Source organism: Neophocaena asiaeorientalis, unplaced genomic scaffold (genome assembly GCF_003031525.2).
Source record: "Neophocaena asiaeorientalis asiaeorientalis breed wild unplaced genomic scaffold, Neophocaena_asiaeorientalis_V1.1 scaffold147, whole genome shotgun sequence".
Taxonomy (NCBI): Eukaryota; Metazoa; Chordata; class Mammalia; order Artiodactyla; family Phocoenidae; genus Neophocaena; species Neophocaena asiaeorientalis.
Genome location: NW_020173758.1, coordinates 5,695,023 through 5,711,515, shown reverse-complemented (window position 1 = coordinate 5,711,515; position 16,493 = coordinate 5,695,023). Strand labels below are relative to the sequence as shown.

The following is a 16,493-nucleotide window of genomic DNA, read 5'->3' as shown; positions in this document are numbered from 1 at the left end:
CCCCTCCCCATATCCTCAATTCCATTCTCTAGTAGGTCTGCGTCTTTATTCCCATCTTGCCCCTAGGTTCTTCATGACCATTTTTTTCTTTTTTTTAGATTCCATATATATGTGTTAGCATACGGTATTTGTTTTTCTCTTTCTGACTTACTTCACTCTGTATGACAGATTCTAGGTCCATCCACCTCACTACAAATAACTCAATTTTGTTTCTTTTTATGGCTGAGTAATATTCCATTGTATATATGTGCCACATCTTCTTTATCCATTCATCTGTTGATGGACACTTAGGTTGTGGAGCAACATCTTTAAAAGTACTGAAAGATTAAAACTGTCAGCCTAGAATTCTATACCTGTTGAAAATATCTTTCAAAAACAAAGGTGATAAGAGCCAGGTTTTTGACTGTCAGAGAAAGATGTTACCAATAAGCAAGGGAGACAGCTACAATGAACCCTGCTGTGGTGATATGAATCAGAAATATGAGTGTGAACTGCTATTTATTTATATATAAAGAATGTCAGTTTGGTTCAAGGCAAATGCTGAAATAGAGAACACATAGATATATTTCAGTCATGTCTAAACTTGCTCTTTGATAGAAGTAAATCTCTCACAGTGATGTTTGACAGGTGGTAAATTCTACACCACAATATTAAACATTGGGTAAGATATTCTTTGTGAAGAAAAGATATCAGTATAAGACATTAAGAGAATGCTGGACTCTTCCAATTTATGCTAATCCAATTAAATACTTCTGTATTTGCCTAGAGAAATATGAATGCTGTTTTATATACTGCAATACATATAACATGAGGGAATGGAAGTTCTAGGCATTCCTGGAAAAAATTATAATTTAGTGATAAGTTCTGCTAACCATATTCCTGGATTGGACCAAAATATGGATATAAATTTATTCACAGTAAATGGATTTAGCAAGCAATAAACAAATTATTCAAATGTAGTTATTAAGTAACTTTGCAAAAATTGAGGGACTCATTTTTACTTCTTACTTTTACTATACAGTGAAACTAATAATTTCTTTTCCAAGTAGCTACATGAACAAATTTTTCTATAAAGAAATTTGGCATAAACATACTAAGAATATTAATAAAGTTTAGATTTTTTGGCTCAATAATTTCATAAAGACATTTATTTTCTGAGGAATTAACCAGTGATATAAACATAGATTATATATAAGGATGTTCATCACAGTTTATTATAATTAAATAAACTCACAACAAACTAAATATCTAATGATTGGAAATGATTAAATTATGGGACAAATTATGGTATTCTGTAAGCAGGAATAGTATAAAGCCACTATAAATCATATTATCAAGGGATATTTAATAACATGATTACTTTTACTGTTTTCTTATATTTTATGCATCTATATAGATCCTTTCAAATCCTTTCTGGAAAAAAGTATGACTGAAATGTGGCAGTAAGCAGGGAGGTGGAATTCACATGCCATGACACTGTAAGCAGGTATCAAAATTGTTTAGATAGTATAAACCCAATTTTGTTTTGAAACAAAAAGCATAAATAAAAGACTTTTTATAACTTTTTATAATTTATAAAAAGGTATAAAATTGGGAAACATTTTTATATTAGAGCTATAATTATGAAAAGATAGATTGAGAAGTAATTGCCCAAAGAATTAAAATGTGAAGTTTTAATACTTAAGTGACTGTGAGAATCATATTTATATTTGCAAGGATGATTAAATTTATTACAGAAGTAATGGTGTCATTTTGAACAGTACAAATATCAGAGATTAGCCATCTGAGCACAACTAAATAACCTGTCCCTTGTTCAGCTTATACAAATATTGTTTTTATAATTACACAAGGATTCAGAGAACTTGTAGAACAAAGGTTGAAACTCATCCAAAACCTCTAAAACAGTATTTGGATCAGTGGTCTACCTTCAGAAAAAAAATGACAAGTAGTCTCCAAATTTGAATATTTATTTATATAATATACGTGTATGATAATTTAATAGATCATGTAATTTATAAAACACAAAAATAAGAATAAGATGTAAATAAAATAAACAATATTTTAAATAATTAATTTTATTTACTAATTAATGGAACAAATCTTTTGGCTCTCACTAAAAGTTAATATTGGTAATATCTGTCATGAAAGTAATGTGATTAAATTAATTTTAAAAGTCTTGGTTTAATATTGTCTGATAAAGTAATTTAGATTCCAAGTCCAATGACCTCAGATTTGAAAAAAATATGACATAAAGATACCCAAATCCCAATGGATAAAGTTCTTGGTAGGTATGTTTACTAGTCCATGACCTTAACTTTTCAATTCCATTCATCAGTTATGTAAATATTTTTGTTGAGATGTGCTAGTAAATATAAATATTTTCCTTGACATACATCAATTGCTTTTACAAGCTAAAGAGAAGATGTCCCATTTTATATATTAAAGAGATGATCTGAAAACCAACTGAAATTCTTTATTTGGTAGATTTCAAACAGATTAGAAAACTTTGTTATCAACTTTTAAAAGTGAGCAGATATTCATTTATATGGGTAAAATCATATGATGAAAGTGTTACTAAAAATACATATTCAAAATGCTCTCCCTGTAGCAAGGGTTGGCAAACTATATGCTCTTTCTGTAAATAAAATTTTATTGGAACAGTCACACCATTTATTTATGTATTGTCTATGGCTGCTTTCATAGTACAATGGCAGAGCTGAGTAGCTGCAACAGAAAGCATATGGCCTGCAAAGCTGAAAATACTTGCTATCTGAACCTTTACAGGAAAAAAATGTGTTGAACTCTGCTCTACAGCATCAATTCCCAACAAAAGCAGTTTACTTTCACACTCATGTTTACCTCAGAGTTGGACTGTGTTTATTTTTTCTGATAATATTTTCTAAGTATACTATAGAAAAAGCTGTGTGTCATTTCAGAAAAGGACAAAACTCAAACAGCAAATTTCAAACACTTTCTAACTCATCTTTAAGTTTGACAACCTCTTGAGGTAAAAGAGGCATGTACGATTACACTACCTCTCATTACAAAGTATTGTAAAGATGTTACTATTTAAGATAATATAGCCTGTATATCTACTTAACCTGGTTTAGGTAAAAGTGTAATTCATGGCAACATAATGCAAGCAAACCAGTGGCAGTATGACTGTCAACCTCTTCTAGACCTATAACCACCACTCTTTCCTCAGAATATATCTTTTTTATTATTAATGCATCTGACGTACAAACTGAGAGCATCAATATCAATTCATATATTAGCAAAATTTAATTACTTTAATTAAAATAGAATTTTTTTTTGGTAGTGTTGTGCAGCTTGTGGGCTGTTAGTTCCCCGACCAGGGATCGAACCCAGGCCCTTGGCAGTGAGAACACAGAGTCCTAACCCATGGACCACCAGGAAATTCCCCTTAGTTGACTTTAAAAATCAAAAATAGAAAAAAAAAAAAAAAAAAAAATCAAAAATAGATAGGTAGATACGTAGACAGAAAGAAAGAAAGAGAGAAAAGAAAGAGAAATAAATCCTATTCTTTCTATATCCCAATAGACAGGTCAGTGCATACCCCCAAGGGTATATATATATATAGCCACTCTGTAGACCTCTAATACATATCCCTGAAACTAAAATTTTTATATACAGTAAATGAAACATCAGAATACCTAGAGTGTATCAGCTTCCATAATTAATTGCTCGGTTTGCTAAAATTAGCTTAGCACAGCAGCACATGGTGTGTTTATCTTATTCCTCATACACAAGGAATACTTTACTCAGATTAGCCATTTCCCTCTTGCAGGCAATTAAACTGGCAAGACGAGTGATTAAATTATTACTGTAAACTAAGTTTTTCTACCCCATTCCCTCCACTCAATCTATATAAACTTGACTCCTAATCAAGGAATCTTTATAAATATTTTCTTTTAAAAAAATAGAAATTGTAATTTGACCAACCTATATAAAAAATGGAAGAATTCCAGGTTTAGGGAATAATGATTTTATTCATTATTTGCCACTAAAAGAGATAGGAAATACAGGGCCAGGCTATCATTTGGCTAGAAAAGATAATTACGCGGTCTTGTACTTGTTAAATTAGAAGAGTCTATAGAGATATTAGCCTTGAAAATGCACAGGAATCATTTCTTAGGGAAAAGTGAAAAGGAAGGCAAAATGAAGAAGGGCTTGGTGAAAGAACCAAAAATTGCCAGAGCTTTTCTTTACACCTAATTGGTCACCAAGTCTTATGAATTTTAAAATGTCTCATACTCTGTCCCTTTTTTTTTCAACCCTGATGTAGTTAAACCAGACATGTTTTTAAAATAGCCTTCTCCATGATTTCTTGTCTCCAATGTCCCTTCTCTTCATCTTTCACAGTATAATTATCTTCTAAAATAATACAATGACATCATTACTGCACGAAAAAAATTCGACATGTTCCCATTTGTATCATTTGGATGAATTTACTGGCTTTAACCAGAGTTACAGAGTCACCATATTCTTATTTTATAAACCCTTCAGAGTTCCCTCTTCAAATAGCCTGGCTAGCTTTAAATGGCACTTTAGTAATCAACCAGCAAGGATTTGTTAGCTGTAGCACACTGCACTAGGTTTGTAATAATTTCTATCTTCACAGATCTTAAACTCCAGTTGGACACTATAAGCTTTTAGACACTGCTACATCCTTAAGCACTTAACTGTTCTATGCCCATTGAGTAATCAGAAATCAAGGAAAGGAGATAATAACAAATTAAGGAAAAGCTTCATGGAGTAGGTGGAATTTTAGCTGAAGGCTGAGAGGGAGGCAACACATAAAATGATAGTAAAGGGATTTAATAGATATACAGGAATCTGACAGGAGTGGAGGTTTAAGAACAGGCATGAGAAAAGCCACTGGGGAGGGAATTAACAAGGGAACTGGAAAGATATAGGACACCAATAATGAGGAACAATGAGATAAAATCTTGGCTAAGGAGGCAGATTACAGACATTATAGAATGTCCTGGAAGCCAGGCAGAGGTGTTTAAATTTGACCTTATAAACACCAATTAATAAAAAGAGAAGAGATGGCATAAGAAGATTATTTCAGCATCCATATTCAGGCATATGGAAGAGACAGGCAGGCAAGAGGAGACATCTGGAAAGAAATTATAGGGCTTAAAAAGAGACTTCAGTTAAAGAGAAAAAATCATCAAAGAATAGTACAAAGTTTCTAGCCTTGGAAACTATGAAAATGGAAAAGTAAACAGGGAAGCTGAGAAGTAAAGAACATTTGAGAATTTTGAGGAGATGGTTTTGGACATGTTAAATTTAAGCAAATCTGACTGGAGCTATCCTAAGGTTCTTCCATAGCATGATACTAGGATGAAGCCAAGAATCGATGGTGAGAATAGACAGGTATAGCGATCTAGCAATGCCTTATATCTATTTAGGGCTTTAAAGCCATTTATTATTCATTTTGAGCCTCAAAACTCAGGAAAGTAGAAAAGCAGAAATTAATACCTTCATATCACAAATAAATTAACGTTTAGAATTAATGTGACTTGCCCAAAGTCAAACAATTTGTTAGCAGCAGAGCCAGGAAAATTCTAGTTCCCTACTCTTGCCATTACACTCGCTTGCTTCCAAGAAGCAAGCAAAGCTCAAGGCCTTTCTTCCAAAAGGAGTCATCAGTATGGAGGCAACAGCTGAGGCCATGAGAATGTATACTTCTTTGAGGGCGGGAGAACAGAAAAAGAAAGGATTCCTTGCTGATATACACAATTAAAATGTGGAAGAGGAGAGGTCAGCAAAAGACACCACCAAGTTGAGAGGAATACTTAAGAGTGTAGGAAAAAAAATTAAAACCAGAAAACTGCAGAGTCAGGAAAGCCTAAGTACTCAGTGATCTTAAATGCTGAAGTTGGAAGAAGATAAAGATTTGGCATGGAGGAAACACATTTGATGGATGAAATTTCTTTTAAAAATTCAGCTCTTGAGAAATTCAGGGAAAAAAAATTTCTTCAAATGTTTACTACTATCAACATTCATTTGGTACAATAATAAAGGGGATTGTATTTTATTTTTCATACATTAAACTTCTATTGACTACTTCACAAGTTATATTAACATAAATAAGTGTGAAATGCTTTTTTTTCAATGCTGAAAAATATAAAGTCTAAGAAAATAAAGCATCTATTTGATGTCTTATAGAAATATAATTTGATCTTTTAAATCACAGCTCAAATATATTTCAACACAACCTGATCAGTTATTTCACTTTTTCAGCAAAAAAATATTTTCAGCTTTTTTACCTTCTCCATAGTTGAGAGGCTTTTGACAAACATAAATAATAGTTTATTTTTTGCTGTGATCTATTTTACTAATTCAAATGTCTGGTAAAGGAAAAGAGCGAGAGCTATAAAAAAGCAAAACTATAGATATACCCAAAGTAAAATTACTTATGAAGCAATTTCCCAAGTTTTAATAGTAAATGCTAATGGAAATAATACGGTCAATCTTCCGATTATAAATGCAACTTCTGTCTTAAGTGGAAGTTAGAATGCAAAGTAAAGTGAACAATTTTATTCTAACATGACAGATATAAATAAAACATTTTCAACTAAAATCCACTTTCATTAGTGATATTGTTTAGAACACAGCAACGTCTTCGCACAAATCAGGTTTAGAAAGGTCCTTGGAAATGATGTCTAAAAGTTAAAAGAAATTTTAACATGACTATGAATTAAAAATGTAAAAGGCACAGAGCTAATCAAATGACTTACTACTGACCTTGTTCAAGTCTGAAGAGGGTCTTTTCCAGCTTTTCCATTTCGTTCAGAAGTAAAATCCTAATCTGTATACTGTGTCCCATTTTGGCTTCTAGAGGATTTGAAATCTTTCAGAAGAATGAAAAGAACTCCGAAATCGAATGAGGTACCCCTACGAAACAAAAAAGGAATCAAGATAAAGAAAATAACTGTACCTTAGATTCTCTAAGGCTGACAGCCACACTTACATGTTCAAAATGTGTTTTGACCGTAGCAGAGCAACGAGAAAGAATGAATCTTATATATAAGATCAGAAAAAGCAAATTGATAGTTGTTTCCTCCCTTCGAGCACAAGACCGAAGCAAAAATTGCAGTTTAAAAAAATTAAGTATTTTTACATAATCAATACGTTTTGTAAAGCCTGGAGCTGGGTGGGGGGGGATGGGGTAAAATTCCCAGTCCCAAGCCAACCGGCTTCGAAGACTTTCATATGGCACTTCTGCTTACAAGAGATTAGCCTGCTCAAAGATAACAGGTGGGAGATCTCCCCATTCCCAAATTCGGGTCGGAAGCCACCAATGGGGAGATGAGAACAGAGGGAAGCAGTTGTTGTCCCTAGAATAGCTGCCGTGGACATAGAACGTACATACAGAGCTATAGATAGAAGGAACGCATTTCCCCGGGACGCCGGCGGCATTCCTAGCACTTACACCGAGCAAGTTATACGTGCCGCTTCTGGGACACTGCAGGGCCCGCGACTCTGCTGTTAAAACAGTCGGGGGAGGAGACGCAAAGGAAAGTTAAAGGGAAAAGGCAGGCTGCCCAGGCGCAGAAAGAAGCCGCCGACGAGGAGGTCCGGGCGCCGTGAAGGGCAAAGGGAGGGGCGGCGGCAGCCGAGGCAGGGCCGAGGCCGCTGTGTGAGTGACGGAAAGCTTCTCCGTGACTCCGCCTCGCGCCGGTCCCCGAGGAGACCCTCGATCCCCACGGGGCCTCGAGAGCACACAGCCGGGGTGGGAGCTGACAAGTCCCTTCGCCCACTTCCGGGAATTTCCGCACCTGCTCGCCCCAACCGCTAGTCTCGCGAGAGTCCGGACGCGGGCTTCCCGGGTGTAGGAGGTGGCTGAGGACCAGGCGGCGGGCTGCCTTTTTTCTCAACCGGAGGAAGGTGAGACGGCTGGGGCGTGCGTGCCTCACCTTTCACAGTCTGCGAGCGCATGGTTGAACATTAAAATGCCGCGGTAGGGGGCCGCGAGCTAGGTTGAGCTGCACCACAGCGTCGTTTTGTGGACCCGCTGAATGGCGGGAGGCAAGCCACCTGGCTTTCTGTGCCATTTCTACCACATTATGTTTTGTGTCTTCGTTTTGATTTTGTTACGTGGCCTAAGTTTTCTTGGCCTAAATTCCCTGAGCCTTGGTTTCCCCGTGTCTAAAATGAGGGGCCTGGCTACAGTCTCAGACATTCCATCCATCGCGTGTCCACATTTCTAGTCCTATCACAGAGTGGGGGCCCGTCTTCCTGAATACAGACATGTAAGGACTAGGTGGGTGAAGTGTGGCCAGTCTGTGAACGACCAAGGGGCAAATACACGTGTGTTTACAACGTCTGGTTGCACCTAATGTACACCGCGTAGACTTGAAGATCATCTGAGACTAAGAATCTATATTGGCTATAGCTGCACATATTTTAGGCCAGACATTCAAGACATGGTGCAGATGCCTAGGGAGATTTTATGCCTGAGGGAAAAGGAAAGCCCATTTTTCAGGGCCTTTGGAGGGCACCTAGGGATCATGAGAAAATGGACAAAAGGTCTGGAGTGTGGAGAAGAATCTTGCTTTCTTTACTGTGGAATTACTGTAGGTCCAAGAAGAATAATGGGTTAAAAACTAAAGATACTGAAATGTTTGCTTGTTTCAGTAGTTTTCTGAGAATGGCTAGTTGCAAGTGGTGCAAAACTGAGTTTGGAAACCCACAGCTCGTTTGTTCATTCAACTGACATTTATTGAACACCTACAATTTGCCAGGCACATAGGTGCTGGGAATGCGGCAATGAAACAAAGTCACTGCTCTCATGGAACTCCTACATGTGATTGGTACCAGACAGATAAATTAAGTGAATTACGTACAATAATTAAAGGTCATAAGACATAAAGCTAAGAAGGGGAAAGTATGGAAGAATCAGGAGAGGGTGGTTTGCAGTTTTAAGTACAATAATGAGTAAAGGACTTGCTGGTAAATTGACATTTGATCCAAAACAGAGAAAGAAGGTAGAGGATATCCAGGGCAGAGGGTTATACACATAGGTACAGGAAGTGCAAGGGCTGGGAGGTAGGAGCATACTTGGTGAATTCAAAGAGGTCACTGTAGCTGAGTGGACTAGAGGTAAAAAGTTAGGACAGATAGATGGGGAGGGGTGAGTGGCCTAAAAGGCTTTGTAGGCCATTGCAAGGACCTGCACTTTTGCTCTGGGGAAAAGAGCCATTGGAGGATTTTGAACAGAGCAGTGACGTAATCTGACTGACTTTTAAAAGGGTCACTCGGCAACTTTATAGGGAATAGCTAAATAAACCTTAGGGTGTGGTTAGGAAGGAAGCAAGGAGACCTGTTAGGAAGCTATTTCAATTATCTAGGCAAGACACAGTGGTGTGTGTGTGTGTGTGTGTGTGTGTGTGTGTGTGTGTGTAGCAGTGAAGGTAGAGAGAAGTTGTTGAGCTACCAATCTATTTTAATGGTGAAGCCTACACCACCTGCTGGTGGAGAGAAAGGAGTCAAGGATGATTTAAAGATTTTTAGCCTGAGCAACCAGGACATTATTTCTGTCCAACAGAAATATAATATGTCACATAGGTAATTAAAATTCTTCTAGTAGCCACATCAAAAAAAAAGTAAAAAGAAACAGGGGAAATTAATTTTAATAATATATTGTATTTAACTGTATCTTAAACATGATTTCAGCATGCAATCAGTATAAAAGGTTATTAATGAGGTATTTTAGATTCCTTTTTTGTACCGTCTTCTAAATCTAGTGTATATTTTACGCTTCCAGCATGTCTCAATTCTGATAGCGACATTTCAAGTGCTTGATAGCTTCATGTGGCATGTGGACAGTGCAGAGGAAGCTGTCATTTAGTGAGAGAGGAAGCAAAGGGGAGGGGCAGGATTGGAGGGTGAAATTCAGGAGTGTTGTTGTAGACTGTCAATAAGCAAATGAAGATGACTGTCCACTTGCTTGAGATGACCATCAAACATCCAACTGGAGAAACTGAGTTACCATTTGTAGCCCTGGTCTCCAAAGGAGTGTTTTTCAAATTGTGAGTCGTAACCCATTAAGGGTTGTAAAATTGATTTATTTGTTGCAACCAGCAATTTTAAAAAAGAAATAAGAACGCTCTGAATGCACTGCATCTAATAAAAGTATTGTTTCACAAAACTTCTGTTTCTATTACTTATGTTTTGATATGCTGGGTCATGTATTTCTCCTGGGGGGTCAGGGTTAAAAACAAGTTTGAGAGCCACTGCTGTAGAATGTATGCTGTGTAAAGTCGTAATAATTCATGATTATGAAATGGTGCCTGGGTTTGAATCCCAGCTCTGCCTCTAACTAGCTGTGAAGCTTTGGAAGCTACTCAACTTCTTTGTGCTTTGGTTTTTCCAACTGTGAAGTAGGGATAAAAATAGTACCTACTATTAATTAAACAAGGACCTAAGAACTGTGCCTAATACATACTAAGTACTGTGTAAGTACAAATATCAGTGCTGACCCTGTTGTGAAACATAGTCCACATTTATGTTTGTCTTCAGTCTCTCCTTTCCATACCCCCTTTGGATTTCAGGTTTTCCTATTACTGTCTCATCGCACAGCCCACCTGGTGATCACTCTTCACCAGGGCTCCAAAATTAGCCTTGCCTGCTGTCCTTCCTCCAGCAAAACACTCACTTCAGTGCCCAGCATTTCAACCAGGTATAAGAATTAAAACAGATTGATGAAGTGAATTGCTTTAGTAGTGAATTCTTCTTAAACAAACGCTTAAATTTAAAAAGAAGATTTGTTAATCCAAATGAGTTTAATTTGGGAGATTTCATGTTGTGAAAGAAAGTGAAGAATGTTAAGTAATGAAAACATTATGATTTAATGTGATGTGTCTCTAAGATTAAATTTATAAGCAACATATTATCCTTCTTAAAAAGAAAAGACCCTGGCATGCTATTTGCGAAGTTCTTGGAATGCCAGTGAATTTGCAGTCTAGGGCAATAGTGGTGCCATGTGCCGCCTTCATTTTGGTGAACATTTGTCATGTGCCTGTCCTGTGCATGACAGTGAGCTATATATACACAATAATCTCATGCTGGAGTTGTTAGGAGAAGACTCTCCTTGAGGAACAACTGATGGATGATCTCAGCTATTTGGCAGAGACTCTAGTGTTTTCTAAAACATTGATATTAATGCAGCTGGCGAGTGGGAGAAGGGCTGTGGTCAGAAGGGGCTTTCTTCAGGTTTGTGTATGTATGTGTATGTTTTCTGAAAGGAAAGGAGTTATTTGGGGATATTATTTATGGTTAGGTCCCAATTCTGTGATCTTCTGGGTCTGAAGTAGAGGGGCTGCGTTATTTGGTTTTTATATTCAACAGTATTTTCTGTGTATTTTGTTTTGTAACAATAGTATACTGATATTATTAATAGTTTTATCTTATAAAATTTGGAACTGTGTTTCCAAAATCCCTTCTAAGGTGAATAATTTATTCTGCATGTTTTGAAATATCCAGATATAGCCAGTGAGGAGAAGAAGGGAAGATAGGAAAGGAAATAGAATTGAAGTCAGAGAGGTGTGGAAAAACAGTGATTTTTCAAAAAGGAAAGAGTACAACATCTCCTTTGTAGATAAACAAACCTCAGATTAGTTTCAGTCTCTCTGAATTACAGTTGATTCATCCATAAAATGGAGAGAACAACACCTCACTTGTGGGGTCACTGTGAAGAGGAGATGAAATAATGAAAGCATTTTAAGTGTCATTTGGGGACTTACCTGGTGGCGCAGTGGTTAAGAAGCCACCTGCTAATGCAGGGGACACGAGTTCGAGCTCGAGCTTTGGTTCAGGAAGAGCCCACATGCCATGGAGCAACTAAGCCCGTACGCCAAAATTACTGAGCCTGTGCTCTAGAGCCTGCAAGCCACAACTACTGAGCCTGCGTGCCTAGAGCCCATACTCCACAACAAGTGAAGCCACCACAGTGAGAAGCCCGCTCACTGCAAGGAAGAGTAGTCCCAGCTCGGCGCAACTAGAGAAAGCCCACACGCAGCAACGAAGACCCAACGCAGACAGAAATAAATAAATAAAATAAAATAGTGTCATTTAGCATTTAGCAAAAATTAGACTTTTAATAAGGATAGCCTTAAAAAAGAAGGGGTGATGGGGACTTCCCTGGTGGTCCAGTGGATGAGACTCCGTGCTCTCAATGCAGGGGGACTGAGTTTGATCCCTGGGGGGGAACTAGATCCCACATGCATGCCACAACTAAGAGTCCGCATGCCTCAACTTAAGGTCCCTCATGCCGCAACAAAGACCCGGCACAGCTTAAATAAAATAAATAAATAAATATTAAAAATAAGAAAGAAGGGGTGATGAATAGTTGCCTTTGCTGGGTCAAAGATGGCCGTCAGACAAAGTAGATGAAGAGGATTCCAGGGCATGGCAGAGACAAAAGACATCACTGAAAGATCTCTTACTCCATGAAGTATAAAGGTGAATTCAAAGAGCAAAGTCAGAGCCCAAGTTTTCAGCCTAAATTGTACAAAACTGAGGAAGGGTGGAGACTAAGAATGAAGTAAGTGTCGGTATATAGTAAATATTTGTTTGAAAATTTATTGAGATGTACATTTATAGAGGGAAATATAGTTGTATTTCTATTGAAACAAAATATCTTGGGCTCTTAGAGCTAACATAGGAAAAGTCATTAAAGAATTCCTAAGCATTGATATAACAAATTAGCCCAAAGCAGTGCATGGAATGCTTGGAAAGCATGATAGGAGGAACTTCAAGAGGGCATTTTTAGTGGTGATCTTTTCTTTATTCTTAGATCTTTAAAAAGTTCTTTGGTCTCCAATTTAATGCTAAATCATTTTCCCTTGCAAGTAAATTTAACTTTCTGTTAAAATAGTGGCTGCAGAGTTTCCATATAGGAGGGTTTAGAGTAGGCAGTCTGGTTGAGGAGAAAGGACAAGGAAGAGGACCTTGAAGTTAATTTTCTATGTTTGTCAGGGTGACTACAGCTGCATATGACAGAAAAAAACAAAACAACAGTGGCTTAAACTAGAGATGAGTTTATTTTTCTCTCACATAAAAGTCCATAGGTGAGGTGAGCAATTCAGAGCTGGCATGGCAGCTCTATAACATTATCAGGAAGCCAGACTCTCTCTAGTTCACAGCTTCCTTCCTCTTATTATGTGGAACTCATCATAGTACAATAAGGCTGCCAGAGCTCCAGCTATCATATCCACATTCAGGGAACAGAATGGAGGAAGAGGAGAAGAAGGGTGATTTTCCTACCTTTAAGAATTCCTGGAAATACTACACATTTCCACTTGCATCTCACTAGCCAATACTTAGTCACAAGGTACATGCAAATGCAACCTTTATCTAGTCAGCAGTGAGACTACCCAAAACCCGGGTTCTGTTATTACAGAAAGAAAGAATGGATTTTGGCAGATAACTGGTAGTCTCTGACACAGTTTGCATGGTACTTTATTTTTTACTTTATTAGAAGGCAATACAGTTTGGAGCACGGGGATGGAAGGCTCAGGAGGAATGTCTCCAAGGGGGAAAAAAAAACTTATTATGTAACATGCCTGACTGCACTGAGAGATGTTTCACAAACATCTCACAGTTTTCTGTCAGAAAGCCTAGGGGTGAATCTATCAATGATTCACTTGCTAAACAAGCAAAACAAACGGGAGACTACGGCTTTATATCTGTCAGCCAAATGAGCTTGCTAAAACTAAACTTCAGAACTGGCCAACTTTCCCTTCACGTCACAAAGGACTGGGGTAATCATGCTCACTGCATGTTTATTCCCAAAGGGAAGAAGGGCAGAGGTGAGCCAAGCTCACCCAGTTATTCTTCCCAAATTCATCAACCGGGTAAGTCACTCTGCCTCCCCAGGAATGGAGTAAGTTAAAGAGCAAAGAGAAGCCAGGAGTTTGTTTAGGGAAGCCCTTTCTTTAAAGAAAACAGAATTAGGGAAAACCATTCTTCTTCAGGCATTATGCAAGTCATTTAACCTCTTTTGTGCCCAATTCCTAAACTGTAATCTTTCTTCCAAGGATATGCAAAAATAAAATATATAAGATGTTTTGAAAATGAATATATGCCCTATAAATAGCTAATAACAAGTAATATTTAGTGAGCATCTAGGAGGTACCAGGCACTGTTCTAAGCCCATTACATGTACTGATTTAATTCCCAAAACAACACTGTCATTACTCCCAACTTAAAGACAAGGAAACTGAGTCCCCAAGTTTAAGTAACTTGCTTAAGGTCAGATAGTGGAAGAATGTGATTTCAATTGCATTCTCAGTGATTCTGTTCAGTAAACTCTAAATCTGAGGGCACTAACATTATCCCCATGGCCTGGTAATCAATAAAGTTTTTAGAAATTAAAGTTGGATGTTGCTTACTTTATCTATGGCCGTGTCAACAGTGAGTTTGTTTTCTTGCTTCTATGGATTTTCTAGCTAATTTAAGACAGAGTCATCTCAGGACAGTTCCTTCAGTTACCCTGCCTTCCCCTCCCTCCCATGGGTCTGGAGTAGATGCTCCCTATCTATGATCCTTTTTTGTATATGTTGTGTTATGTTGTATGATAACTGCTCCCTTTCCCACTGGGGTCCCTTAGACAGGGGCTGTGTTTTCTGTCTCTGGATGGCAAGTTGTAAAGTTATTTACACTTTTTAGATACAATAAGAAAACCATACTTTATTCTTTAAAAAATTTTTTAATACATTTTATATTTTAGAATAGTTTAGAGTTAAGAAAATAGTTGCAAAGAAAGTACAGAGTTCCTGACTACTTCACACCCAGTTTCTATGTTTCAATATGTTCCCCTATTGTTAACATAGTAAGATGCATTTGTTACAATTAGTGAACCAATATTGATACATTATTCTTAACTACAGTCCATATTTTATTCATTTCTTTTTTGTGATGGGAACAATTTAAGATCTAGTCTCTCAGCAACTTTGAAGTTTATAACACAGTATTGTTGTCTATAACCCCTGTGCTGTGCATTAGATCTCCAGGATTTATCTACTGGTTGCAAGTTTGTACCCTTAAACAGTATTTCTCCAATTCCCCCTTCCCCCAGGCCCTGGTAACCACCATTCTACTCTCTGTTTTTACAAGTTCAGCTTTTTTAGATTCTACATATAAGTGATATCATACAGTAGTTGTCTTTCTCTCAGCATAATGCCCTCAAAGTCCATGGACATTGTTGCAAATGGCAGGATTTCCTTCTTTCTCATGGCTGAAGAATATTCCATTGTGTATATATACCATATCTTCTTTATCCCTTCATCCATTGATGGACACTTAGGTTGTTTCCATATATACTTTATTCTTACAAACTGCTCCGATCTCTTTACCATTCCCCAACTGCTAGGTAGGCATGGAAAACAAAAAAAAAAATTTAGTCTGTTTTAAAACTAATTCTGATCCAGTTATTTAAGTAACTCTTTAACTCTGTCTCTTTGAAATCATTGTTTTATGGTTTCAACCCCTCTTCCTCTGCTTACTTCTAAGATGGTGTCTGGCACACAGAGCAGGGTCTCACATGAACTTGCTGCATTGGGGGAGTTGAACTCTATGACCCTGAACTGGTCATTGTACAGGGACTGGCATCACCTGAAGTATGTCTGTCTCATCTTATTCTTGGTATCCTGTTGGTAAAAACTACTGATGTATGTAGCTGATAATTTCTTGGTCATTCTTTCTTGGCTTGGTCAGAGCCTAGAGGCCCTTCCTGCTATCTCAGCCTTCCTTGAAATCTTACTTTCACTACAGACTCCTTTGAATATATGAGATATTCTCAGCCTGGTCCAAGGCCCAAAGCATCCATCCATAAGTCTTTGTTGGAGTGATTACACCTCTGCTGGGAACATGGGCATACCAATATCTCTTCAAGGTCCTGCTTTCAATTCTTTTGGGTATGTACTAAGAGGTGGAATTGCTGGATCATATGGTAAGTCTATTTTTTATTTTTTGGGGAACCATCGTACTGTTTTCCCCAGCAGCTTTACCATTTTGCATTCCCATGAACAATGCATAAGTGTTCCCAGTTTGTTTGCATCCATACCAACACTTGTTATTTTCTTTTTTTTTTTGGTTTGTCTTGGGTTTTTTTTTTTTTGATAGCAGTGATCCTGTTGGGTGTGAGGTAGTATATCATTGTGATTTTGTTTTGCACTTCCCTAATGAATAGTGATGTTGAGCATATTTGCATGTGCTTATTGACCATTTGTATATCTTCTCTGAAGAACTGTCTATTCAAGTCCTTTGCCAATTTTTGAATGGAGTTGTTTGGTTGTTTGTTGTTGGGGTCTCTATACATTCTGGATTGTAATCCCTTATCAGATATAGATATGCAAATATTTTCTCCCATTGCATGGGTTGCCTTTTTACTCTGTTGATTGTGTCCATTTTTTTTTTTTTTTTTTTTTTTCGTTCATGGGCCTCTCACTTTTTTGGCC

The 16,493-nt window shown here is 37.3% G+C and overlaps 1 protein-coding gene and 1 long non-coding RNA gene across 5 annotated transcripts in view; one reads left to right on the top strand and one right to left on the bottom strand.

Annotated features, from left to right (window-relative positions):
* The window catches only part of AGL (amylo-alpha-1,6-glucosidase and 4-alpha-glucanotransferase), a 77,645-nt gene extending 69,848 nt beyond the window's left edge, over positions 1-7,797 (bottom strand). For 2 of the 4 annotated variants that reach the window (XM_024751230.1, XM_024751232.1), the window contains exons 1-2: positions 7,466-7,797; positions 6,778-6,927 (exon numbers count right to left, since the gene is read on the bottom strand). In XM_024751230.1, the coding sequence (XP_024606998.1) occupies positions 6,778-6,859 (82 nt within the window). In that variant the 5' untranslated portion in view covers positions 6,860-6,927; positions 7,466-7,797. The remainder of the gene's footprint in view (positions 1-6,777; positions 6,928-7,465) is intronic. The other 2 variants (XM_024751229.1, XM_024751231.1) reach the window with 1 other exon arrangement.
* Positions 7,798-7,849: 52 nt separating this feature from the next.
* LOC112403642 (uncharacterized) overlaps positions 7,850-16,493 on the top strand; it is a 23,209-nt gene continuing 14,565 nt past the window's right edge. The window contains exon 1 of the long non-coding RNA XR_003003952.1: positions 7,850-7,920. This is a non-coding gene — a long non-coding RNA (uncharacterized LOC112403642). The remainder of the gene's footprint in view (positions 7,921-16,493) is intronic.